This window comes from Falco punctatus, assembly GCF_963210335.1.
Source record: "Falco punctatus genome assembly, chromosome: 6".
Classification (NCBI taxonomy): Eukaryota; Metazoa; Chordata; class Aves; order Falconiformes; family Falconidae; genus Falco; species Falco punctatus.
Window position 1 is genome coordinate 36656652 of NC_137585.1, and position 27534 is coordinate 36684185.

Below are 27534 nucleotides of genomic sequence, written 5' to 3' on the forward strand. Positions count from 1 at the left end.
AACCCTCAGTGTGAATCAAGGTTTGCTTGAGCTGGGCACTCTGCAAACCTTGGGGAAATACACAGTCCCTGATTCACAAGTTGAATGGAAAATGGTGATTCCAATTTAGTGGGGTGTGCTTCAGTAGTCAGTGAAATCATCCTTGTAATACATAAGGTAGAGTAGATACTGTTTCTTTACTAGCTTCCAGTAGGAGCTGTTCAGAAACGTTCAGGTTATTTGAATCATGACTGTTAACCTGCACATTTGCTTTGCCCAAGCAAAGGGTAGGGAAGTTGCAAAACGCCCTGCAAAAAGGAGTTTATAGCAGGGATAGGCGCTGAGAGATCGTGGCTGAGAGGCAGCAGTGTGAAGTGGCAAGGGGGAAGGCCAAAAGCTGCAAGGTGATGTTAGCAAAGCTCAGGTCCAGGAGCTACTGGTCTGAATTTAACATGTTCTTTAGGTACTTGGTCTTAGTCCCCAGTCGGTGGCTGGTTAATATTTTCTCAGTTGTTTAACTGAAAATTGGTATCTTCCTTTGTATAAAATGTTCAGAGTACAGTAGATTAAAATGATAATTTACTTCGTATGGCAGCACTGTTCTTTAAGCCAGAAAAAGCTCTTTCAGTCTCAGTTCCACACCAGCTAAGGCAACAGCGGAAGGAATGCCAGTTCTATCAGAATAGGTTTTTATATAAATAGGCTTTTCTGATTTAGAGCAGAGTTTTACCCTCACTCCCACCCTCGATAAAGAAATATACTGCTTTAGCATATTGTAGCCGGTCTGGAAAACCCTTATGCCAGAGTATATTTTGTTGGGCTAACCTGCGGGAATACTGGAGACCCAGACTGGTCCAGTGTCCCTAGAGTCCCTGTTCCATTGAGCTGAGTATTTGTTGGCTTCCATGGTAAGACCCAGTTTGCAGTTGGTTATGGAACCACCGGTGACCATTCGTTTTGACAGCAGTGCTGGCTCAGTGCTGGTGGTGCTAGCACTACTTTTGCAATGCCTCCTTCAGTGCTGGTAGAGCTGCATGGCTCCATGGAGAACTGGATCAGGAAAGTGACTTGGATATTTTTCCCCCTCTTTTTCTGCCAGCTTATTTTTATCTCTTAAATTATGTAATTATTCCATAACTTGAGTTTTCTGCTTGGATTCTGTCCCAGACAATTGTTAAGATTCGGTAGCTATGGGGAACATAGAAGCAGCCATTTTTCTGTAATATGCGCACTGTAGCACAGTAAATGGAGAAAATGTCATCAGTCTTCTGTGGCTTGGGGGTGGGATGTGGGAGTATGCCTTATTAGACATCTCCCCAAAGAGTGAAAATTGTATGTAGGTACTCTGAGCTATCTATAGCAAATAGCATTTGGAGCTATTGCTTTGTGTGGACATGCTGAGTCATTTCGGAAAGAAGTGTTTCTAAAATACTGAACAATGGATATCCAGGTCTCTGATGTCCTGTGGACCTTTTGACTAATTTTCAAAATTATTCTGAAACCCCATATTCCTTTCTTGTTTGTGTCTAGATTATTCTTCTGCACCTTCTTTCTTTGTGCATAGAAAAAACTACTCTGCTTCCTTGGAGTTTTCTTAATGGCTGCCCCTGTAATCCAACTTGCGGACACTCGCTTTCGCTGTCTTCCATGATGAGCCTGTGAAAAACAGGCTGTTGTGCAGTGAGTAGCTAATAAGCTAGATGCAGTATGACATCATGCTTTGGTAAGTTATCACAGCAAAGATGCAGGCCTTCAAGGCTACTCAGATATCTGTGGTCCAGCCATCACAGGGAGTCAGAGCATTCCATACTGAGTTACATATGAATATATGAATGTTGCCTTTCAACATCTGATTTTTCAGATCATGTCATGAGACAGAACTATAGCCCACTGAATTTCCTTTCATGGGGATTTTGTTACTCTTAAACTTTGAGCCTCTCCTGTGTTGCAGCTTGTACAGTGACCTACTTGTATCTTTCAGATAAAGAGAAGGAGAAGATAAAGCTTGAGGAAGATGAGGCAGCAGCTGCCAGCACTATGGCAGTTTCGGCTTCCCTTATGCCACCCATTTGGGACAAAACTATTCCTTACGATGGCGAGTCTTTCCACCTGGAGTACATGGATCTGGATGAGTTCCTGCTGGAGAATGGAATTCCTTCCAGCCCTACTCACCTGGATTTGAATCAGAATCCACTCTTGCCTGTGGCTGAGCTGGAAGGAAAGGAGTCTGCCAGTGTTTCCACTGGTTCTCCTGCATCATCCTCTTCCACTGCAGTTTACCAGCAATCTGAAGCAGCCTCCAGCACAGGTAGATGGAATAACATGGGGCTCTGAGGGCCTTTTGTTTTTCTTATATTAAAAGGTGCCTCTTTAGGTCAAAGACCAGATGTGAACTTGTCAGTGTTAGCCGTGGCAGGTTAAGTAGCACAAACATGCTCAATGTAGAGCCTTAGTCCATGTTTCAGTTCATGAAGATGCTGCTTCACCTCCTCTTCTCCTCCTGGAAAAAATGATTGTCTTTGTGTGTAGTCTGCTTCTCTTTTGAAATTAGAAATGCTGAAACAGTGATGTACAGTATTTGCTTTCCTGGTATTGCCAACCTAGTGAGAAGCTGGACATGTTTCTCAGGTTATTTTACAACAGATTTGATAGTTTGTGACAAGGCATTTGTGCTATCTGGGTGACTTGGTCTGCCTCGTAAAACAATGCTTAATGGAACAATGAAGCAATCTTTTCATGCTAGCCTGTGAAATGTGAGAACAGACACTTGGAAAAGGTGTGTTAATGATGCAGTTTGATGTTCTGTGGTGCTTTGAAGTGGGAATGGAGGAACAAAGAAACAAAACTGTACTTAAATGGTACTAGGAAACTTCTGCTCTTCATTTGTAGTATGGAGATCTTCTCTATTAAAGAATTTAGCAGCTCAGTTTGCCCTAGATTTGGAGTGATAGCCATGATAGCCACTAAATTCACAGTACTATTTTATGAGTAGACTTTACAGAAAGCATTTTGCTCAGAGCCTCTTCGGTGAATCTGCAAAAGAAAAGCAAAATGTGGAACTTCAGTAAGACATAGGATGCAGCTTTTTTCTAGGTGGTATGTGGAAAAAAACCTTATTGATCACTATTTCAAATTTCACTGACATTTGCAATTCATGTGTATGAAGTTTATAAACAACAGATAAATATGACAGAGTTCATATGGACACTGTCAGTGTCAGACAGTCTGTTGGGACATTGGTTTCCATGTGGCAAAGTAGAATACTGTTTGTATTTTGGCAAATCGTTGTCTGACCTTTGAATGTCCCAGTTACCAGGGTCTTTAGGCAGGCTTTTTTCTGTAAGGCTTCTATGGTATAAAACTCAGACTGATACAAGTTTCTTACTTCTTGCTCCTGTGGAAGGTGCTTCTTAAGTGTGTAAAGCATGTAGTTTTTGCCAAGGAAGTATTAGCTCTTGTCACGCATCTGTTTACTTATGTCTGTCGGTTAGGCATATGTTCCTAGAGTTCGTATGATAAACTGTGCTGTGTAGCTTCTGTCTGTACTGGCAGCAGTACAGCACCAAGCACACCTTAGGGAAATGACAAATAATACTGTTAAATTTTGTCCACAGTAGGGCAATGAACAGAGATACCCAAGTCAGCTTAAGTCAGTTAAGTCTCTTCATCCTGCTGAATGTATTGTGACTTCTCCTGTTGTTGCCAGAGTCCCCACCACAAAATGAGAGAAATACTCCCAGCCCCATTGATCCTGACTGCGTAGAAGTTGAGGTGAATTTTAACCCTGACCCTGCTGATTTAGTGCTGTCCAGTGTGCCTGGTGGTGAGCTCTTCAATCCTCGCAAACACAAGTTTACTGAGGAGGACCTGAAACCACAACCAATGATTAAAAAAGCCAAGAAGGTCTTTGTCCCAGATGAGCAAAAGGTAACATTTATTGCTGCAAACTTCTCTAGGCCTTGATCAAAGTTTCTAACTCTTTGTCCAAACATTTTGACAAATACAGCTAATGTGCTATACCTACGTGATTGGGTAGAAGCACTGCCAAGAACAGAATTGGCAAGTCAACTGCTGCTCATGTTGTTTTGTTGGTTTGGTATCATGAGATAATTGCTGGGCAGGAGCAACTTAGCATGTTGTATGCAGAAATTAGAAGTAGAAGAACTATCAAGTCGCATCCTCATTAACTGCACTTTTGAAGGCTGTTGTATATGTTTGCCCAGCATTGTCTGATCCAGCTTTAAGCAGCCCAGACAATAGAACAGGTTGTTTTCTGTGGAATTTTGTTCCCAAATTGAAACTAAGTAAAGGGAGCATTTCAGATGGACAGCTTCTTAGTAGCCAAGTCTCTTAATCTCCCTAGTTCTAGCAGTGCACCTGGTTTATCCTAAAACAAGGCTTGTGTAAGCATGAAATCTTACAGTACTGTGTTGCCTGCGTTTTGGTGTCAGAGCCCTGAAAACCAGTGAAGAAGAGTGTTCAATACAGCGGTCAGTGAATGTCATTATACAATAGAGAGGTGTCTATTTGATAGATATAGCTAACAGGTTTGCATCTTTGTTACTTTACTTTTTGCTACAGGATGAAAAATATTGGACAAGGCGAAAGAAGAACAATGTGGCAGCAAAGCGTTCTCGTGATGCTCGGCGGTTAAAGGAGAATCAGATCACAATTCGGGCAGCCTTTCTTGAGAAAGAGAACACAGCCTTGAGGACGGAGGTTGCAGAGCTGCGCAAGGAAGTGGGACGATGCAAGAACATTGTTTCTAAATACGAGACCAGATACGGACCCTTGTAAGCACACCCCTTTTCCTTGTTAGGGCTCCTTGTTTTAGCCTCTTAGACTTCTCTGCCTTCTGTAGAGACTCCCAGAAATAAAGTTTATGGAGGCTTTGCCATTTTGCATCTACACAAAAAAAATCCCAAACAACCCAAACCCTGTTTCTGTTGGCACAAGTTGTTCAGGCCCTTTTCTGATCATTGTATTGCCTAAAATCTTAGTGTCCATATTTACAACTTTGTCTTTAACACTGATAGAGCATTTTCTGATGTCGTACAATAAACAGATTCACCTGCCTGGAGGAATAGATGTGAATCCCTCCTGACTCGGCAGGGCTTTTGCTATCTGTTATAATCTCCATTTTAAGTGGAGAAAGAGCCTAGGAGACTCTTCTTGCTTTTTCTTCTTTAAACTCCTGCTCTTTTCTCCCTTTCCATCTTGTCACCCCTCCCAGTCAAATTGTAAAACATAATTTTAAGGTATAAGTAGATGTTGCTGGGCAGCATCATTAATTCATCTCCCATTCAGAGGCACTAGAAAGTACCTGTTGTATAGGACTCTTCCTGTTGAAGAGGAATAGGGGAACCTTTAGGATGGGAAGACAGGAAGATACTCAATCTCTTTTAGAAATGGATCTATCTCGTGGTTAATGCGCAAGCGTTATGCAGACCAGAGTCAGTGCAGTGTTGATTAAAATACTGCTCAGACATCTCGGTAGGTTCTAATCCTGGATAACTTCCAGAAACCAAGGAGAGAGGACAGTAGGGGGATCTCTCGCTTTACAGATATGGACAAAATAATTTGCTCTGGGTTTTAGGCTGTATTTCTACCACCACCCCTCCTTTTTTTTTCTGAAGAGGAACTTCCCCCTTGAACTGAGAAGTAACTGAGATTTAGAAAAAGAGGTCTGGCTCATTAGGCAGAACCTTGAGTCCTGTCTGTTAAGGAATTGCCAGTACCTCATGCTTTGGAAGAAGTTTTTTTTTTTTGTTTAAGAAGCAAACAGGCACTGTTACTTTACTGCACCTTACCTGTTGTACAAGAGCTTGAGAAAGAGTTTTGGTCCTTTGCCTCGTGAACACTATGGAACAAGCTACACCCTCTCTAAACATGAACAGTTTACCTCACTGTCTCCTGTGTAGCAGCATATCTGGTCTCTCCATGCCTGCTGGTTCTCTCTCCAGCAAGTTTCCTGTTTCAAAATTAGCACACAAGACGTGCCCTCTTGGAATTAATCCATTCTCAGCACCAAGCACTACTTCAACAGTATGTGGTGGTAAAAGAAAAAAAATTTTGTGGGATGTTGGGACCTTCTACATGACCTACAATTGCAAGAACCAGAAGCTTTAACGAAGTCTATGTCTAGAAGTCCTCTTAACAAGAGAAGCTATCTTAAGATAGTGGCTGTGTCAGAACTCTTAGGATACGCTTCCTGGGCTAATATTTGTATTAGGGAGTCAATGTGGGATAGAAGATGTTTAGGCTAGTTTCCAGTTCCCCTATTGAAATCTGAAAAGTATATTTTAAAAAGCGTTGGGGTTTCTTTTCTATACTAAAGACTTCTTGTCTAGTTTGTGTTTTAAACAGTGTGGAAATCGGTATGAGTGTAGACCAATTGTGTGTTGACTTCTTAAGGAAGTGAGGAGAAGCGGGGTCAGGAATCCAGAATGTTTAAAGTAAATGTATGCTTTGAACTGTCTCCCCCTCTGTTATGCTCTTAATTTGACTAGAGTGGCTCTTGATGCAGTGCTGGTCTAATTTCTTTCAAACATGCTAAAAATTGTCACCCTTTTCAGCAGGGTTTTTTTTTTTTTTCACAGGGTGGTGTGTGGTGGTGATGGTGGGAAGTATGTTATAAATAAATTGTCACACTTAACACTTTGCTTTGTTTAAAGTGACTTATCTGATTCCGAGTGATGCAACTTTAAAGACTTTTAAAAACAAAGAAACTAAAAAGCACACATGAATCGCCAGTCTTCAGAGTGCGCAGTGAAATCTATGAGGTGTCCCAACACAAACAACTGACGATGACCCTGCCTGCCTGCTTGCCTGCAAGTACCCCATCTGAACTACCCAGGGCTGGGCATGATGAGAAGTGCAAAGTCTCCTTAATTCTGTATATGGCTTTCTTATCTGTCTTTCTCACTGTAACTATGAACTACAATAAGCTTACTTACTGGGGTTTTGTCAAGACTCTCAAAGTTCATGTCTCAAAGTCTATTGACAGCCTGTGTGAATAGTGACTCTTTGGTTTGGCGCTCAAGTGGAGGACAACAGGGAGTTTTCAATGAAAGTATATATTTGTATATATTATGAACTGCTATATTTTAAGATTTTTCCCTGCAGTAGAATGAATTTTATTTAATACTGCAGCTCACTTCTGGTATAGTGTAGCATCTTGTGGAGTACTGAGTGCAGAATTAATGGCACGAGGAAAACAGTCTGCAATGTGTGAGACTTCCAGTGCAGAAAAGTACAGCAGATGTACTGAAACAATCCAGAAAGCACCACAGTGTGCCATACAAAGAGTAGTAGTAAACCTCTATCAAATGACCCACATAATAGTAAACCACTTCGGTTGCTTTCCTGCTCCACTGCTGTAACCTACCTTTTCCTTTGTTTCTTTTATGAAGGTTGCTTTCTTTTATGGTATCTTGCTGAAACAATCTATCCTTCTGTTAACAATTTAGCAATCATGGAAAAGGTGCTAGTCTGAGCTGCTGATCCCCATGTCTCTTGGCAGTCTGAAATGACCAAATGAGTATTAGCTCTAGCAACACAATTTATATTAGCGGCCATACTACAATTTTCTGTCTCAACTACATGAGAACTGTTTTATAAAACTGAAACAGCCAACGATTTCCCAGTTACAACAGGCAACTTAAGTATTGAGACCCTTGTGCTGCTGTGGGAGAGTAGATGAGAGCTTGGACAGGTTGTGAGGATGTTTATTGTGTGTAGAAGATGGAGGAAGTAAGTGGAAGCTACTTTGTAAGAGTTTCATCAGTGCAACAAGGATCTACTCGTATTAAGGAAGCTTAAGAGCTAAACCTGTGTAGGAAGAAAAAGAGTATTTAATTCTTGGGAAAGTAGTACAGGGCCATGCTTGTAGCCAAAATGGAGCTTGTAAGACAGGAGTGTATTCATGCCTGGAGAGTGAGAAACAGCATACACCTCAAAAAATCTTGAAAAACATTCAGAAGCACAAGTGCTGGAATTATGAGGCACAACTAGTTACCAGCAAAGCTCAACACTGTCATGTTGAACGAGTATTTTGACTTTGCATTTAGCCAAGAGATTCCACCCCTATTTATAGAGCAGAAAGGCAAAGAGAAAAAGGTGCAAAGAAGCAGCTAATGTAAACTTCATTTAAAAAAAAATAATAAAGCTAGAATGCATAACCTTTGTAAAGAGCATATGTAGTTATCGACCTGTTGTTTTTAATGGACCATGTTCTGAAGTCAAGAAGGTGCTTTTAGCTTTTTTGCTAGTAACAAAAGTATGAGTATATTGTGTTAATTTGGGATTTTAAAGCGATGAGATAATCTTGGGGTATTCTCTTCAAATAAATGTATAGTTTATCTCCATGTTGCTGAAATGTCAGCACATATCTTACCTGTGTCAAGTATTGCTGATTTGGGCTGATATTTTTGGTCTCTACTGGTTTTTGTTGTTTTATTTTGGTGATAAAGGCTGAACCTTGGATTCAAAAAAAAACAACACAGAAAAACAAAAACCCACAAACCCAAACCAAACAACCAGCCCTGACAGCATGTAAACGTAGCAACTCTACTTGCATTTATCATATGTAAATTTCTAATTAGTTTTGAACGGCTGTCCTTGCAAGTCCTGCTTCCTGTTTAAATCACAGAGCTAAAGGGTGTATTGTAACTGGGCAAGGAGTTGCTAGTCCTTCTTTTGGGTCTTTGCTGCCTTACTGCTCCAGGAATATCTTTTAAATACTTACATATTGTATACAGGATTTGATTTTGCAGTATGTCATGCTGTTTTAACAGCAAAATATTCCATCAGTGAGATTACTATGTGTAATTCTATTAACTTTTCACGTTGTGTTAGAAGCCTACACAATGAAAACTAACAGTGAATGTTCATTAGATACTTTTCTCAGAGAAGACTGTTGGAAAACTCTTGTGCTTCCCTGTAGGACAGTGCAAATTTGCACGTTCTGGGATTCATGTGTCTACAGGTTGCAAAACTGGAAAATTGCACTTTAGAGTGAGTGCGGCTTAACTTTTGTAGTTGGAGAAATATATATTTTTTTTAAGAGGCAACATCTTTAAAGATAGATGAGAAGGTAGTAACTATTTAAAGGAGTGTAGGTATTGCCAGACAAAAAATTATGTGCAATGCTGAATTCCTTTCTCAGTTTTTGCAGTCTCAGGAATTTAATCTTACTGCTTCAGAGCTCTCTGCTCCTCTCAGAATTATTAACTACATAACCTTGTTTCTTTGACTAGGATGACAATCCTATCCGTGACAACTTGGGTGTGTTTTCATAGTGGTTGTAAGACCACCAATACTCTTTTAGCTCAATTTGAACGTGAAAAGATGCTGAATTGATGAGTTTGAAGTTCTTTAGCCTTGGAACATGCTCTGTAGAGGCCATAAGTCTGCTTGATGCCAATGTACCCCATTCCAGCTCTAAAGGGACCATCTCCGGGGGAGAGAATAAAGGGAGTGCACCTTTCAGCATCACTGCAGGGATTGCCAGTAAAGGGAGCAGGTTTTGACACAGCTGTACGTTCATTAGGAAGTGGATTGACACAGAACAGCCATTTCACAGTACTAACTTGGAAAATACATAAACTGTTGATGAGATTTGTGGGCAATGAGTGTTGTATTCTACAGAAGAAATAGGCTATGAATAAATGACGTGCAACATTTAATACAGTGTTGCTTTCATACATAGTCTTCTAATCTACTACACAGTTACATCTCTTACAATAATGCAGTTTTGTGTTTAAAAATTCCATAGAAGCTCAGTCTTCTGCCTGTTGCCAAGATCTGTTCCCACTGAAGCCAGTAACAAAGATCTCACTAACTCCCACAGGAAAAACTCCTTACTCTCGCGTGGCTATCATAAAGTTTTAGCAAGCGCTGAAGTCATTGAATGTCTTTGCTTTACTCTAGAAGGTTCTGTGCTGGGATCAGATTGGATAGATCTCAGATTGCAGTATGTAATGTTGGTAAATCAGCACTTGCTGATTTACAGTTAGTGATAGTTTTGATATTCAGATAATCTGGATTCTGCTTTTTTTTTTTCCTTTTGCCCTGCACGGACAGGGTGAAAAAGCAGTGTGCTATAAACTTGTGCTGGGAGAAGAAATGTTGTTGGTTTGTTTTTTTTTTTTAAAAAAAATATGTGGATTTTTGCAGTTCTTCTAGTAACTTTTAATGTCTTTTCTGACAATTCTCCACTTCCCTGCTGTGCTTTTGAAAGTCCAAGGTGTTCTAGCTGTAAAAATCACTTTCAGTATTATCTGCAAGACTGCTACTAATTGTACTAAATTCAAGCTGGGAGGTGTAGTGAAAGGCCAGCAGCTCTAGGAATACTGTAATAAAACCACTTGGGTGGAAAACATATTTTTTTGTAGACAGCAGAAGTGATGGACTTGCACAGAAGAGAATATTGCTGCTTCAGCCTTATAAGCCTCCTCAGCATAACAGGGCTTTGTTCCTTGTGATCAGATGCCTTGATTTTTAGCGGAAATGGAGGTATCTTGGATCTTTGCAAAATCCAGATAGGATTTTGTTCACCCTCGTGGTTTTAGCTGCTAAACACAAGGTGAGAAATGCAAATTTGTCTTAATGGATAGATCTTACATTTTTGGCAACCTTCATCTAAATCCATAAACAGCACAATCATTTGCTAATGCTAGTGTTTTGCCTTTGCAGCTCTACAAGACACTAGCTGGCTTTCTAGAAGTTCAGATAATTACTTTGATCTGTATATCTGCCACTGTAATATAGTGGAGATGGATAAGTTCACCATGAAAGGCTGGGGAAATGGTGGAAAGAGTAGGTTTAACTAAACTTCTGTGGAGATACTGATGGAGAAATTACAATGAGTTTATTCGTGGTAACGCAGACTTGCCATACAGAATGTATTTTCTTAGTTGGATAGTATGTGATCCCCTAGTGAGCTGCTTTTGGAATGCAAAGTTCTTAAAGTTCAAGCAGCTACAGGGGAAGAAGAATTCTTTGAGGAAGATGCGTGTATAGATACACATAGATACTTGGCAAAGAGAGTGAAGAATGAAAGCAGAAAGAGAATAGTGATGCATGAATCTGACCTGAGCAAGATTGCTAAAACTGAAGCTTCGCTGTTTACAATTTTAGGCCAATTTGGATCCCCTCAGTTTAGCATCATACAGAAGATATGTAGTTGTTTAGGTTTTGGGCATCTCCTTTTCTTGATCTCATTTCCACAGTACAGAAGAAAGTGGAAGGAATATATGGATAGGGAAGAGGAGAGTTAATGCAGAAAGGCATGAAAAAATACCTGTTGCTTTAAATGAGGGTGCTGTTGCACTGGGACTTGACCTGCCAATGTCAACTGATAGTCCTGTGTCATGAGGAAATTACTGTTGGAGGCCCCAATATTTTAAGGCCTCAATTCTGCTGTCACTTCTGCATGGGATGAGCTCTGTGTCTGTAGAGCACCCATGTGACTTAGCAGGATCTGTTCTTGAATGTGGAGCTCTGCCCAGGCAGTCAGCTGCAGAATTGTGTCCTTAATACGCGATCAGTTGTAGTTATAAGGCTGTTTATATTCAATGTAATTTGCGTGCCTGTTACATAGCCAAAACCCTTGCTACTTCATTTTCCCAACTAAGGCATGAGCAGAAGCCCTTTGCTGTACATCATCTGTTTAAAAAAAAAAATAATTAAAAAAACGTGCTTCACATATGTCTAGTAAATTAAGGCATGTGATATTGGTCTGTGGGTCTCAACAAACTTTGCTTGTGTACCTGCCTGAATGTTTTCTTAGCTCTGCAGCAATGTCTCGGTGGGAAGGTATGGTGGGATTTGTTTTCTTGAGGGGGCACAGCAGCAGCTCACATCTGTCATGCTGTGGATGACTGCTTGCTGCTGGCCAGGATCATGGATGGATGCATCCTCTGCACTTTTATGTGAAGTTGTCTGAAATATGGTGATTAACATGATTATTGGAATACTGTATTTTGTATAACGTAGAACATGTAAATACACTTTTAAAACTAATCTGTTCTATGAAGTAATAAATAAGTGCTTCCATTGTAATACCTGAATATTGTTAATGCTTCATGTAGCTTGATTTGGGATTATTTTTTTTCCTAGAGAACTACAGAAATCAAAACAAAGATTGATGTTGTGGAATTCTAGTCTAGTTGTGATGCTTTCTATCAACAAGAAATGTTTTAAAAATAATACTGAGTTACTTAAGCAGAGAAACTGGGAATTTGTGGGAATGAATTCTCTTCTAGTCTTTCTTTAACAGTAGCCACTGATTACACTTATAACTGTAACTCTTCCCATACCGTTAGCTGGACAGTGGATCTGTTGTTTCTGAGTAGCACTTGGAAGGTGGCAATATTAAATTATTTGTAAAGCTTAGTGATTGAGGAAAACTAAAGTTGGTTGGGGGTTTTGTGTATGTGTGTGTGTGTGTGTGTTTTTTAAACTATTCTCTTTTGGCTCAAACAGATCTGTCTCTACCTTTCAGCCAGACTGCAGCAAGTTGCAATGAAACACGAGTGTTGCTGAAACTCATTTGTAACCTAACCTAGATAGTCTGCATCTTTATTAGTTCTATTGTGTACATAGGTGACACAAGTATCCTGTTGTGGTGTGGAGAGAGAGAGAGAAAGTGACCTGAGGTTTTGCTGAGTACATGTTCACTGAATGCTGCACAGCTGGAACTTTCATCAGCTTTCATGACCTCTGCTATCTCATGTTAAAAACAACAGTGGAGTGAGAATCACAAGCAGTCTGCTAGCAAATGTGAACACTTGGGTTTTGGGGAGAAAGTGAGATTGATCTATTTGCCTTCATCTAAAGATACTAGCTTGTGATGACACTTTCTGCAGCCACAACATAACTTCTTTGTCTTTAATGCTGTACTGGTCCTCTCTGGTAATGGCTGCATCTGCAGTGTTCCATAAATGACAAAGCCACAACATCTTTTGCAGTGGGCAGAGATGGTGGCATCTCTGTAGCTTTGGTTTTTTTACTTTTTTTTTTCTTCCCATCTCAGTGTCTCTAGGCTGTAAAATAGCTATGAAACAGCTAAGCATGTGTGCAGATTATTCAGAAAACTCTATCCCTGTAAAGCTTTTTCAGGGACATACAGTTTTTAACTAGGTAGATTGAGGGAACTCCTGTCTGCTATATTTGGCCTGAAATTCTGTTGCCTCTTGGGTAAAAGTGGTTTGGTTTTTTTTTTTGCTTCAGGTGTGACACTGATCTGTCCCATTGGTTCAGTGGGATGGATGATAAATCTGCACAGTATTTATATAAGATATAAATCTGATCTTAGTTTTACTGCTTGTGAAGTTGTTTAATCTCTTGGATGTTTACTCCTTGAGGTTGTCTATATAATTCCTGTAAATGTAGCCGCTTTCTGAAGCGGCCCATCAAGTGCATTTGAGATCATCCTGACTGAAAGATTCTATAGAAGTGAAAGAGATAATAAAGATTGTAAAGCGGCTGGGTAAAATTGTATTGCCATAAACGGTTTTAATTTATATAAGGATCTTTTGTCCCAAACTGCTTATTTTGTACATAAACCTACATGCTCCTGGCAGCTGATGGTGAAAATAAAGGTGCTTAAACAGCAATCTAATAAGGAAAGGGCATTTCACTGTTGCAGAGTTGGTATTATTTTATATTTCCATTTATTACACTTTTTTAAATGTATAAACCACAGATTTGAATTCTCAAAGTCTTCAGCTTGGATTTTGTGAGTAGTTTAAATCCTCTCACCTCTCTGCTCATAACTGGTTTTTAAGAAAAAGAAAAGCTTTTGTTTAAAGTGTACAATTTTGACTGTATTAAATTCTGTTAGTACCCTTCCTTTTTAAGAAATAAAATGTATATTCCACTATGCTGAGATCCAGTAGTTTTGTTCTCTATATAGCATACTGTGCCCTGTACACCTCAACTGCCAGCTTTACACCTTCAGTTTGCATTGAGGCTGGTAGATGCTAAAGCAGCTGATCACCTTTTAGGATTAGCTTCTTGCTGTGCATTTCCAGTTTGTGAACTGTTAGGTGTGCAGTTAACAGGCATACAATTCCCCACACTTTTCTTAAAAATTAACTAATCCAGAAAATAACTTTGCAAGGTTTTGCACTTGTCCTGTAATGACTCTAGGTTGAGCTCTTTCAGGTAGGGGGAGAAATCTTGAGAACTACTAGTCAGCCACAGACACTTGGACCTTGCTTTGTCTATTACTTTGGGGCCTACAACATCCACAAAATAATCGGAATTGTTTATTTCATGGGAAGAAGTAAAGTTTAGAGTAAATAAGTTTTGACCATAAGGACAGCTTTCTCCATGCCTTTCCATTTTTTGACCTAAATCTTGGTTGGTTCCTTTGTTTGTTTGCTTTTCAAGAGCTGGTAGGTGAAGAACAACGTGGTAAGAAATGTATGTCTCCTGTATATTCACTGCATCTGACTGGAAAGCACAGCTTCCAGAGAAGGCTGTGTTCACTTTCTTTTGCTTCTTACAGTCCGTTATATTTCTACCCAAGGCTCACGCTCTCAAGGAAAATGAGTTCACTGGTGGTTCAGTTTATCTGAAGGATTTTAGCGTATCTAGAAAGTGCACTTCTTTGATTTTGTAAAAGGTTCTTTGTAAAAGGTATCTTGTATGGTTGGGGGGGTAGGCAGCAGGAAGAAAATAACGTTCTAAACAGGAGGAGGAGGGAAAGCTAGGATTTCTCATTCAGCTGCAAGTAGGGCTACATGGACGCTCAGTGACCATTTTCTGACATTTGAGGAGGAGGTATCTAGTCCAGGTGCTAGAAGACCTATGAAAACTGGGTTGGCATTCTGTGTCTGGTCATTCAGTGGTATATTTTTGAAATGTATGTATGAAATGACTATATGCAACTTACCACAGTGGATAAATAAATAAATTCATATGGTTTTGCAGAAGGAAGAATTCAGTGTCCATTAGTTGTTTTTCTCTGGTTATCTTCCAGAGACATGGCATGATTAGTGACCTGGCAATTTGTGTATAAAAGCTAAAACCCTACTTATTTAGAGGGAGGGGCCTGGCCTGTACCATGTACTGAAGGCCAAGGACTTGACATGACCAAAACAAGGTGTCGCAGCAGAAACAGAGTGGGTACCAGGATGCGTTGGCAGTATTCTTCTGGTGTTGCATGGCCTTAACATAGGATCAGCGGAGAATATTTGGCATCTTCCTTTTCATGATGGCAGCTGGCAACAGCACCAGTATTCGTCACAAAGTGCCGCCTTCTCAGGGAACTCGTATGTTCTCTTGGGTGGGGAGCAAGTTTATAAATGTGCTAACTGCACACTATAGTACCAGTTCCCTTCAGGAAATTGTGCAGCCGTTAGTGATCTGAAAGATGGCAATGGAAGAAATGGCAACCTCTTACTCGGCCTCCTTCCTGTTGTGTGTTGGGGGGGATCTGCTGACCTTAGGACTTCAAATGCATTTCTACTCACTTTTGTTACTCCTGGCTAACCAGATCCGCAGAAGAGTGGGGAATGGATTTGTTTCCTGTTTTGTAAGTGCTGTGTAGCAACAACTGGAGTGCCTTAGCTGAGAAATGTGCAAGGGTTGCACCCACCAAACTCTTCTCAGGCTTCGCTTGCTGTTGATTGTGGTTGTTGGCTAGGCATGGCCTTTGAGAAAACTTTTTAAGTGTCTTATGTGTCTTTCAGGTGATACAATTCTGAGAAGACTGTTGAGCTTTGAGAGGCTCTGGCTGTGGGGCGACCAGGTTGCAAAAGTGGTTTCAGCTGCTACTTGCCCCTGAATTCCCCTTCAGGCGTCCCATGGCACTGTAGCCCTGTGTGACTGCTCAAGCAAGAAGGAATGGAGGTGACTGAAGAGCAGGCGAGCACCTTCTCTGCTGACGTGCAGAGCTGGGAGGCAGCCTGCTGTGGTGCCTGGGGAAGCAGCGGGACCTGCAACAGGGTGGAAGTCCCAGCTTATAGATATGGGTCAGATATTGCTGGAGATCCTGTGTATAAAGGAGACCCACCAGCCAGCATAGCCCGTGCCTGCAGTATGACACTGAAGTTCCTCTCCTGTCCTGGAAGCAGGGGACAGAGAGGGGCTAGAGATGCCATTTTGTAGAGGCTTTGGAGCAAGAGGCTGTTATCTGCCCTGCCCCAGTTGTCCAGCCTGTCATGCTGGGAGAGGAGGTGGGAAGGGAGATCCGTGAACACCTGAGCAGGCTTCTGAGGGCAAGGGAAGGGAATGGGAGCAAGCCGAGCGTGAGGAGTCGAGCCGCTAGCTGGCGGTAAAGGTAAGATAGACTTGGGTGGTGTGTCCCTGGAAAATAATTGCCAAAGGGCACTGTGGGACCAGCCTTCCTCCCCTCTGGAAAGGGGAGGAGGCAGAGAAGGCTGGCTTGGGCGGTAGCTAGGCAGAGTAGAGTGGAAAGGTGCTGGCAATATTCCAAATGTGGCAAGAGGCGAGTTCACGTACCTTACCCCTCTTGTGCTTGATCGCAAGTTTATGGTCAAAACCGGCTTTTGAATGCTTTAATCCTGAAACATGCTTCCAGCTTGCAAGAGCGGGTTCAGCACCCCACCCCTGGTTGAACCCGGGAGCAGCAACCCTTTGAGCCAGATTGTGTGCGTGTTCCATGGTGGCAGTGTGGTGGCAACAGGCCACACACCTGCCCAGCTCAGCTCCAGGCTCCGTGCTGGGGTGCATCCCGTGCCGCAGTGCTTCTCGGCCTGCTTGGGCTTGAGGCATTGCCTGTAGCTCCCGAACAGCAGCTGCCCCAGCCTTTGTCAGCAGTCAGCCAAGGCGTTCATTTTGTCCTGCAGGTTGTGTATTTGCTTCCAAGGCTTCATATGCTATCTATAAATGTAAAACACATAATTTGAGGGGAAACAGCCTCCTCACGTTCTCCTAGATCCAGATACTGCCTCAATCCAGCAAGCAATGGGTGCTCCAGTGTCCTGCCTGCAGCCCAGGAGAAGGTGCTGTTTCCAAATCCTCCTCACCCTGCAGGTAAGGCTGGCTTCACCAAGCTGCAAAACTACTGCAGGACACGAGGTCTGGGGACCTGCTGCACGTCCCTTCTTGGCAACCGGGAACTGCCACATGCTGCAGCAGCGCCAGCCCCATCAGGCTGAGATCGGGACACTCGCAGAGCTTGGGACATGTGACTACGAGTAGCTTTTGAATAATGAGCCTTATAGGATTTATTTAAAGAACGGTGTGCCCATGTTTGTATAAAGAGACCCTTATTGTTACTTGAGGATGTACTAAATCCTTGAACGGGTGACATAGGGAGTGTGCTAATTGTCCAGGCGCGAGATATGTTAATATCGTTCACTTGAAGATGTACTAAACCCTGGAGTGGGTGACATAGGGAATGTGCTAATTGTCCAGGCGCTAGAGATGTTTGTGAGTTCACGGATACCTTAATGTCATCTGCCACAAGGACATGTCACTACTCTGCGCTACCGAAACGGCTCCTGGGAAGGGATGCATGTCGTGTTTGCCGTGGCGTGGCACTGTTTGGTGGGGAGGGTGGCCTCCCGCTCGGGCGGAAAGCTGGCGTCCATCGGAGACCAGGGCTTAGGGACAGAGCCCAGGGCTAGGGACAGAGCCCCTGGGTGGTGCTGCCTTCGGGCAGCGCTGCTGCAGGGTTCCGCTGCTCGCAGTTCCCGTTTTCCGAAGGAAAACTTGCTTTGTGTTTACGCTGCTTTCGAAGACAACCACAGGCACTGTGAAAAGCAGTGGCTGCGGGACCGGGGCTCGGGGCGGCGGCGCGGTGCTGGCGGGGGTGGTGCGATGCTGCCGGGGCGGTGCGAACCGCACCGCCCCGGCAGCATCGCACCACCCCCGCCAGCACCGCGCCGCCCCGGCCCACCGAGCGTCCTTCCAACGGTCGCCACCAGGTGGCGCTGCGGCAGCGCGCACCGCACGGACCCGCCGGCGACTGGGGTCCCGTTAACGCTCCCGCTGAGGGACCTGACGGCTCCCCGCAGCCCTAACCGGGACCCCCGCCCCAGGGCAGCTCTGCCCCGGCGCTGGGGACACACACACACACACACATGGAACACGCAAAACTAGCTGGTGCGCCGGTCAGAGGGCTGAGGATCTTTGTCGTGGCTCTGTGGGCTCCGTGCCACTTGAAAACGTAAGGGGCTGGGACTTTTCCCTCCTGTCCTTCCCACCTGCACGCACCACAGCGAAGTGCCCAAGTCAAGGCACACAGGGAGCACCCCGGGTCTGCCCTGGCCACCCCGGCCTGCAGGCACCCTCTCAGTTCCTGTGGGGAAGCTCCAGAGAAGCTTGAAGACGGGAAGGCGGCAGAGGGAGCGAGTGGGAGAGGGAGAAGGTGGCTCCAGCTTCCCCGAGCTCCTCCAACAGGGAAAATACAGCCAAGGAGTCCCAGAAGGGCATTGCTTCCCGCAACTCGAGCTCCCAGGTTGTCCCCACGCACCATGCCTGAGGAAAATGCCCTCCTGGCTCCAGAGCTCCTGAGCAAGGCAACCCAACATGCCCAAAACATGACTAAGAAGAGCAGGAGCGGCCCCATTCCTCCTCCCTGCCTCACCCCGACCCTGCGGCTAACCCTGGCGGGAGAGGTTGCAGAGATGAAGGAAATGAAAGAATTTCTTAAAAACCCAGAAGGAAAAGAGGTGACCTCTTCCTTGCCTCATCAAAGATCTGGGAGGATCCTGAAGCAGAAGATTAATAATATGCAACCTAATGAGGATGCAACACACTGAGGTTTCAGCTCTGTACCAAGCCCTCCGGGCACCAGCTCAGGGACATGATTTGCAAGCTTTATTTCAGACCTGTGTATGGCTTATTCTGGGCTCCCTCCCCTCCTGCCGTGCAGTGACTACCAGCCGGCTGGCTCTTTTACCAAATTAGGCTGCTTCTGCCCACCTTCCAGCCTGACAAGCTGTTGCAGAAGTTTATACCATGGCTGGCTAGGAACTTCTTTCTAATTTTAAGTCTAAATATGTTTGTGATCCAGATGAGCTTCTAGGAGAACAAATTAGACTTTTGCCCTAGCATGCATTTATGATGAATGGATCCTATTCCCCCTCAACCTCTTCTGGTTTAAACAAGTTGCACACTTACAATGGCTGCTCATAAGCCGCTTCTGTACGTGCTGCAGGTCAGCTCCATCCTTCCTGAGGAGGGATGTCTGGTGCAGCATCTACCATGGCGGGTGAAGTGGTATCTCATACTTGTTGGTCCCTCCAGGCAATTCTTCGATGGACATGCCCTCGAACTGAGTGCCTTTCTATTCAGAGAGCTAAAGTGGCATCACTTGGGCGGTGTCCACCCACTGCCTGTCGTCTTCCATTGCCCAGGCTTGAGGGGTGCCTGTCTTACAGCATTCTGGGGCAAAACACTGCCTGTTTTGACAACTTTCCTTTCCCCGTCACCAGCACTGCCTCTGTCCTAGCCAGCTCCCCACCTGCCCTGCCCCTCTCCTGCCAGTCCCTGTGCCGGCAGCATTCAGTGGGAGAAGCGACATTACGCAGTCCCCTGATCCACACCATCTGTCTCTTGCCCTTGCTCTGATGGACAGGGTGCTGCTGGGGTATCACATTTATGTAGGAGAAGGTAGTTTTTTTCCTCCTCGAGATCCCTTCCGCTCTGCTCTGAGGAACTGCAATAACCCTGTGGCTCAAGGAGGAGGGAGCGACCTTTCTAAAGTTACAGGGAGAGGCTGGGGGGAGGAAAGGGGCATTGCAGGCCCTGCCGGCAAGCAGGGCCATGGGAGGTGAAGGAGACAGTGTCAGGGGATTGCTGATGGGTAAAGAGGGCTGGGAAAGGACGTGTCCTCCAGGTACCACCAGCCCCGTGCTAAGGCGCTGCATGTCCCTCTGTGGGAAAAGCATTGCTCAGCACCAATCTGGCAGAGCCCAGCAGTACCGGTTGCCCCCACGGGCTGGACATCCACATAGCTTGGCTGGGGCTGTGGGGAAAAGCTGGAGAAGGAGGGAGGGGGGGAGATTTAAAAATAGTACCCTTCTCGATTTTGCAGCTGTCATTCATGGTACGTAAGTGAGCCTGAGGCCTCCCAGCTCCTGCACACACTGCGCCTTACATAATGGGAGACATGCGGGCATCGCTTCAGGCTGGGAACAGGCAGGGACGTGTGACATTTATGCTGCTCTGCCAAAGCCAACGAGCAGCTCCCAGTGCCTGGGCCCTGGAAGCAGCCTGCGGGCTGGGGAAGGCAGCGTGTGGCTGGCAGGGGCACCCCAGCCCCAGCCCGGGTTGGGGGGGAGGCGAGGGAGAGCACGGGGCAACCCGAAGGCGAAGGCTGTGCTGGCAGGGAGCTGGCAGGAGCTGCGGAGCCGCTGCAGGGCTTCTGGGGCAAAGGGCTGTGGGAAGGGGTGGGGGGCTGTGGGGAGGGCTGTGGGACACGCCACAGTAGGAGGGCTGTGGGACATGCCACAGTAGGTCCCCAGGGGGGACGGTTTGCTAGAGGGGAAGGTGTGGCCACAGGCAGTGGAGGAGGAGGGGTGCAGAGGTGACACCAGGAGATAGACGGGGGTTGCAGAGCAGCTCCCCAGGAGGATTAGACACTGGGGAGACTGGGAGGCGTGGGAGGACAGGTCTAGAGGAGGAGGAGGAGAGGGACAGGCGGTACAGGGAGGGACAGTGCTGAGGGGAGCTGATGTGAGGAGGGGGCTGAGTGGATGGGGAGAGTTTTGAGAGGGAGCCAGGGTGAGAAGGGTACACCAAGTGGGGGCTGGGAAGGTGAAGGATGATTCGAGTGCCTGAGGGAAAGGTGAGGGTCTGTCAGACCCGTCAGGATTGCCTGTCCTTGTCTGCTTCCTCAGTGCTACAGGCCAAATGCTGCAAAGGGCAAAAGAGCATTCCACGTCCTCCCGTGTCAGCTGCACTGGGCTCGGGCACTGCTCCCACATGCCTTTTCCCTACCTCCCTGAGCCTCCCCGGTTCCAAAAACTGCTGACTCGTGGAAATTTCAGACACAAGGGGCTGCACATGTGGCAGCAGGTCAGGGGGACAGAGCTGGGCAGTGGTGGGGAGGCTGCCACTCTGCACCTGCGAGCCTCAGCCTCCCAGCCTATCTCATCTAGGAACGCTTCCACCCCTCCCACCTTCTGGCCAGGAACTGAGCCATATGTCTGTTCGCTGTAGGATCCTCTCTTCTTCCAAAGATCACTGGCTTTCATGCTTCATACGCCAGCAGCCAGACTGCCTTGGGTAAGGCATGAGTCATCGTGGTGTGGTTATTTAAAGTGTGTCTTCTGAGCGCTAGCCACGTGCCAGTGCTACGCAGGCTGAGACGGAAAGCGCAGTCAGATCCCAGGGTTCACACGCAGAGGGCTGGCCACTGGAAGAAGGGCTGAGACCCGGTCAGCTTCTCCTGGAGCAAAGGGACACCAGTGTGACATTTCTCCGCAGCCCCCCCGCTGGTGGGGAGAACAATGCAGCTCATCCCACTCCCAAACAATGCCGAGCTATTTCCATAGCCACAAGCCAACCGCGCTTCACAGGAGGTGACTGCTGTTGCCCAGGGCCTCAGCAGGCCTGCGGCTGGTTCATGAACCGGAGCCGCCGGGATGGTGCTGGGATGGTGCTTGGGATCTCCTGGTGCCAGAGCAGGAGCCAGAGTCCAACCCCGACACTTCAGGCAGCTGTGGACTTCTACCAGCTGTTGGGGAAATGGTTGTCTTAGGTAGTAAATATTTATGGCATATTATAACGACTCCCTGCTGTTTTCCATTAGGACTGACATCCCAGAGCAATGAGTAAGTCCCAGTGTATGTCCTCCCTGGCTCTGCATCACTTGGCTGGACCCGCTGCAAGGCCGCGGGCCTATGAATGAGTCCAGGCTCAGGGAAGCTCATTCTCCCCCTGCATCCTGCTGGCACCGACTGAGGTCCCGGGCACATACTGCGCTTAGGCTGAGCCTCGCCACAGCCACCCCGGCCTGCCCCTCTGAGGAGAGGTCGTAACAAATGCCAGCCCTTCGCCTTGTGCCCCTTGGCAGGAGGTTTGAGGAGCTGCTGCTGGCCAAGCTGAGGCAAGACTGGGCATTTCTGGTGTATCGAAAAGGAGGCGTCACCGGTGAGCGTGACATCTGCACTGGCAGTCAGCACGAGGAGCTGAGAAAGCAGAGCGGAGTTTTGCAGGGGCACCACGTGTAGGCCAGCTAGATGGAAGACCTCAGCTGTGCCTGCTCATGAAAGTGCCCAGAGCAGGGGAAGCACCTGCAGTCTCCTCATCTGGGGCAGCAAAAGCACAGGGTTGCAGAGCACTGCATCTCACTGGTTGCAAAGCACTAAGCTGCCAGGATGCATCCACAACTTTCCCTTCCTTTGGACCGTGTCCCCTGTGGGACCGAAACTGCCTTTACCCAGAGCCTGGCCTCTTCTGCTGGATCCTGCGTGCCTGGCCCTGCGTTAACCTCTCAGGGAATGTCTTTCACCAGGGTGCGATGACTCCTTGAGCCCACACAAGATCACTTTTCTCTCCTGTAACATATGTCATTTAGCTTCAAGGCATCACAAGAGTTATCAGGGAAGGTATTAGAGCTAATTGCTCATGAAGCATTTCCAGAAAAAACCAGGCTTCTCTTTTCCAAGACAGCAACAGCAGGAAAGAAATGTGCCGGACATGGGAGCTGTTGTTCCCTTCGTGCCCAGCTCCTTCCTGCCTCCATTTTCCAGCCTGTTGTCTCTCTTCCATCTCTCCCTTTGTGTTACTCCTTGATTTCTCCTCCCTCCATCTTTGCCTTCTAGGCTTAATTTTTCTCTTGGCTAGACTTTGATCTTTGAATTTCTTTTGCTCTGTCCTCTTCCTTGTTCTTTTCCCTCTCCCCCCACTGCCTCATGTCTCTCTCTCTTCATTCACCAGTCAGTGGCGGCCACTAAACAAAGCAGTGCCGGAGCTGTCAGTAAGAGCTCTCCAACTCCTACAAACCAGATTACAGCCCCAAACACCATTTCTACCCAGGACCGTGGGCGCCAAGCCCATCTGCAGCTCAAACCTCTCTCAGCTAAGCCCTCCTTCCCACGCAGCTCCACTACACTAGGCCTCCACTACTTATTGCTACAGCTGTAAAGGCAGGGACTGACACAGCAGGGGAGGGATCATAGCTCCTAAGACACACGCTTTGTGCACTAGCTCTCCCGTTAATCTGCATCAGGCCCTTAGAGGCTGCTGATGTTTATTGCCTGTTTCTTCTCTGCTACCCGAAGTCCATGTACTGCAGCCCCCTGCACACCTCGGGACCTTCGCTGCGGTGATGGGATGCACTCAGGGGTATGTAGAGTCCACTCCGAGCCTGGCCTAGCCCCCAGCTAACGAGCACCAAGCTGTTCTTTTGGATCTTTCCCTTCGCTATGAAGTAGTTTCATCATCTTCATTAGAGAATCTGGAGGAGGCTCAGGACAGAGAGCAACAGTTGCAAAATGATACGTGAAGCATGAAGAAGTACTTATGTGAGGAACGGTGGAACTTCAGGATTCTGCTTCCCATTGATGATAGTGTTACCCTGATCTTGAGCAAGGCCACACTGAGCTGTGAGCCTGTTGGCAAGCTGAGAGACATCTTGGGCCTGCCTGGTATTAGGGTAGAAAAAATGATGGTTGCTGGAAAAGGCACCAATCACTTGGGAGCCTGGGCAACGCTCTGTGGATGGCTCTGACCCAGTGCCCGGGCTTCGTGGTGGGTAGCCTGGAGCTGTTTCCAGGTGGGATGATAACGTGATACCTTGACGACGATGTCTGGTGAATTAAGTCCTGTGGTATTTTTGTAATAGCAGAGCTGTGAATTGCAGCTTCCCAGCTAAATTGCACTTGAGTAATGCTCTCATGACTTGACTATCTCCCCAACATTTTAATTAGTCATTTCTGTCTTCCCTACTGCAACACAGTATTAGTACAAAATTATTGTTATTAGTACAAAATGGCTGCCTTGACACCCACTGTCACAGAGGTCTTTTCAAGATAGGGCTGTATTTCAGCAGCAGCGGGTGGTCTTGAAGGTGCTTTTGGAGCCATTGGGGGAAAAAAGCATCAACATAGGGGACACAGACCCAAAAGCAGACCTTTTGGCTCCTTTTCTTTGCAGCCCACTTAGGGGCTGACACCCAAGAGCCAAAATGCTGCCACTGAAGTCAACTCTGATGTTGAGTGCAACAGAAGCAGAAGCAGGCCCTGGGGAAGGACAGCAATGACAAGAGCTGGGGGCGGAAAAGATGCAGAGGGTCCACGTGTCCTAACTCTTCTGTGTGCGTAAGCAAGCAGAGCTGTGTCTGTATTCCTGCTTTATACAGAGCACTGCAGGAGCAGTTTGTACTCATAGATAACAGCGTGGTGATCACAAAAACCTGCCTCCCTTTTGGCTTGAGCAATTAGCCTGTACTCAGTGTTTCCATTAGTAAGCGAAGTGAATGATGGCATTAGGTAGTTTGACATAATCCTGTTTGCCTACAAAGAATGTACAAACTCCTGCTTCTGTAAGCACAGCAGGAGTCAAACTGCATCAACAGCTTCTTTGGTTGTATAGCTCTAAGCCTCTTTTTAACCAGTTCTTCAACTTGCTTGGAAAAAATCTCCTCAAGCTCTTGTTGCGTGTCAAGTTGCACGTTCTTCTCTACACTGCCTCTACAATTCTACAGAGTTTCTACCACCATGCTTCAGGCTTTCCTCTTCTCGTTCCCAGCTTCCCTCCACAGCTTTGCTTTGGGGTCAGTAGTTCCTAAGAGCCTCAGCACAGGAATTCAGTAAGACAAAGCTGTCTTTCATTTAGACAATTACATCGATGCCCCTCTATCATCGTATTGCAAACCACTGGTCATGGGTATGGTCACTCCAGTAATCCCAATATAATTTTGGACATCCTGGGAGGGGTGGCAGAGCCAAATGCAGCTGCAGCATCTTTAAAAGGCTGAAGGGTGATTTGGAGATTTCCACAAAGCAGGAATCCACCTTGCAAAACCCATCATCCCAGCTGGTCAGCAAAGACTGGTCTCAACAAGCTGTTCAGAATGAGCTCCTCTCCAGCCACTCTTCTGCAATCCTCGCATCTGCCACCTGCTCTGTCATTAGCTCTTGGGCCATAGCCAAAGACTGTGGCAACACCTGAACTGCTAATTGGGCTATTGCAGCAGCACTAACAGAGCTGGGACGCCTCTGCCGGCCAAGTCAACTGCTCCAAGATGTGTCAGTATGCAGCCGGCACTCTCGCTGTGCTTGAAGCCCTCGGCACTACAATGCAGCGATGAGCTCCCACAGCTACGTGTCGTGCAGATATTTTTGCAAATGCTGTTTTGTTGCATGGAGGGCAGCCATTGCCAGACAGACAAGGCATGTGTGGGAAGTGGAGAAGACCGGGAGGAGCTGTGGAGGGGGAAAAAGGGGGATCAGCTGATCACAGGTAAATGACACAGGGGGAATGGGTCCAGCAGGAGGCAAAGGTGCTATAAGGAGACATATGGCTTCTCACTGGTGGCAGAACTCTCCCTTGCACCCTCCTGCTGGCTGCTTTTTGCTCCCAGGATCAGGCCACAGCAGTTAGGGTAAATAATCCCTTGGAGCAATGAAGATAGAGAGGCAAGGGAAAGAAGGCTGGGGCTCTAGAGAAGGGTGCTTCCCAAGTTCCCCAGGTGGATGAGCTCCCACCTGGGAAATACCAGCATCCATGGTGGCATCAGCTGGTATCATAGCCAGAGAGTTGGGGAACCCTTCCACACTCTTGGGGTCTTCCTATAGCCTCTGGCAGCAGATGCGTGTAATGACGAACATTATAGAGATGCAGTTGCATCCGTTCACCTTCCTTTCCAGTTCGCTTGGTGAAGAGCATCTGCAAGGCAGAGCAGACAAACTCAGCTGCGGGCCAGCAGGAGCGTTTAACTCCCTGAGGTCCAACCTGCTTTGCTCGGCAGGGTGTGAAGAGGCCAGCATACGCCCAGCACAAGCAAATACTTTGGGAGGACAGGCTCCAGGCAGGAGTGAAGCTAGCTGTGCCCCTGGGCAGGAGGCTTTTGAGTGGCTGTGAGGTGGAGAGCCATGGCCCTGCAGCCTGCTTTGCCAGTGGCAGAGCCTGGGAAGTCAGCCGCTGCCACTACAAGGTGAGTAACATTCTGCCAAGTGACAATTACCTCCAGGAGGAGTCGTGGCTCCCTCTAGGAGCAGCTGTTACTAATTCCCCTCCCAAGATCTTCAGGTGAAGAGGGTGACAGGAGGAGAGGAAAAGCTCCCTGTGCATCCAGCTGGCAGGGCAGCGGCACAGCCTGTGATGGGGACCATTTTCTGTCTGCAGACCTTACAGGGAGAGGGGGCAAAATGAAAGACAGTAAATGGGGGCCCTTCTTGCTAATCGTACTTTCCTCAACAGAGCTGTATCACAGAAGAATACCTGGGGAAGATTTTTAATTTGTGACATCATAGCCAGTTCCCTGTATCTAATTCTGTTGAGGTCAACAAGCCTCACGGGATAAAATCAGTGGGGCTTTTCAATCAGGCAAACACATCAACACCCCCTTTTACCTCCCAAGCTGTGGAAACCAAAAGGCACCTTCAGCCACTTGCGGGAAGCTTTGCTGCACCATTGAGGCAACATTGAGACTTCTCCGGTGTGGTGCTGTGGGCTTGCTTTTGTGGCTCGCTCAGGATAACGTGCAATTCCCACCAGCTCTTGCAGCCCTACGTGGGCAGAGCAGCTCTGGGGAAGACACTTGCACAACTTTGCAGGACGCACCAGGTATGTTAAAGGAAGGTGTCCAGCCCCAACTGGTTCTGGGCTATGCAGATCTACAGGCCAGGCAAGAGAAGGGTCAGCACACAGTTACTAACACAAACCTCCACTTCCTAGCGATGCTTTGCAGATTACTGTTGTGGTCCTCAGAAGACCTCGTTCAACCAGTTCATCCTGCTTTCCAAGACAGCTCAGTCACAGGGGTCAGAGATCAATCGGGTGCTGCTGGAAGAGCCGTGGGTCCCTGCAGCAGCTCTTAGCAGTTACTCAGCATGTTCAGAGGAGTCAGCACACAGGTCTCAGGCACGCCACAATATAAAACACTGGGGCCAAGGATGGATGGAATCAGGTCCTTTCATAGCATTTTAAGGTGCACGTTGAGAAGCTTGGAGTTTTTCCTTAAAAATATAAAGCAGGAAAATCTCCTTAGCTATGATGTTATCTGTGCGCTGAATATGTATGTGACAAAGAGATGTGGTCAGTGGCTTTCTCTTGCAATAAGTACCAGTCTAATATGACTTTGACAGGGTACCTGCTGGTTAGATGCTGTATTACTCTCTGCTTCCTATGGAGCTGTTGCAGTCCCCACTATCACCTCTGTAACCATTGACTTTGGGAAGGTTTCTACTTATGTGCACTGGTTGGTCTAAAAATTCCCAGAACAAGTATCTCCATGGAGGAAAATAATATTTTTCAAAGAACACTGTGCTTTTGGAGAAGGGAATAACTCCAAGCTTAAAAATAAAGTCTTATCAGAATAAAATAATCCTTCTTAGCTGGCTTTGTGTCAACAAAGTTAGTCTCAGTGGCCAAGTTTCTAGTTTGACGGACCGAGTGAGGTCT

General features: G+C 46.2%; 2 protein-coding genes across 8 annotated transcripts in view; one reads left to right on the top strand and one right to left on the bottom strand.

Annotated features, from left to right (window-relative positions):
* The window catches only part of TEF (TEF transcription factor, PAR bZIP family member), a 26007-nt gene extending 12143 nt beyond the window's left edge, over positions 1–13864 (top strand). For 3 of the 5 annotated variants that reach the window (XM_080393060.1, XM_080393058.1, XM_080393062.1), the window contains 4 exons: positions 1961–2287; positions 3686–3906; positions 4561–4772; positions 6579–13864. In XM_080393060.1, coding sequence (XP_080249186.1) covers positions 1961–2287; positions 3686–3906; positions 4561–4772; positions 6579–6651 — 833 coding nt within the window. In that variant the 3' untranslated portion in view covers positions 6652–13864. The remainder of the gene's footprint in view (positions 1–1960; positions 2288–3685; positions 3907–4560; positions 4773–6578) is intronic. The other 2 variants (XM_080393061.1, XM_080393059.1) reach the window with 1 other exon arrangement.
* Positions 10135–27534, bottom strand: part of TOB2 (transducer of ERBB2, 2) — a 31766-nt gene continuing 14366 nt past the window's right edge. For 2 of the 3 annotated variants that reach the window (XM_080393057.1, XM_080393055.1), the window contains one exon: positions 10135–27089. The gene's annotated coding sequence lies outside the window, so the exon portion shown is untranslated. The remainder of the gene's footprint in view (positions 27090–27534) is intronic. The other variant, XM_080393056.1, reaches the window with a different exon arrangement.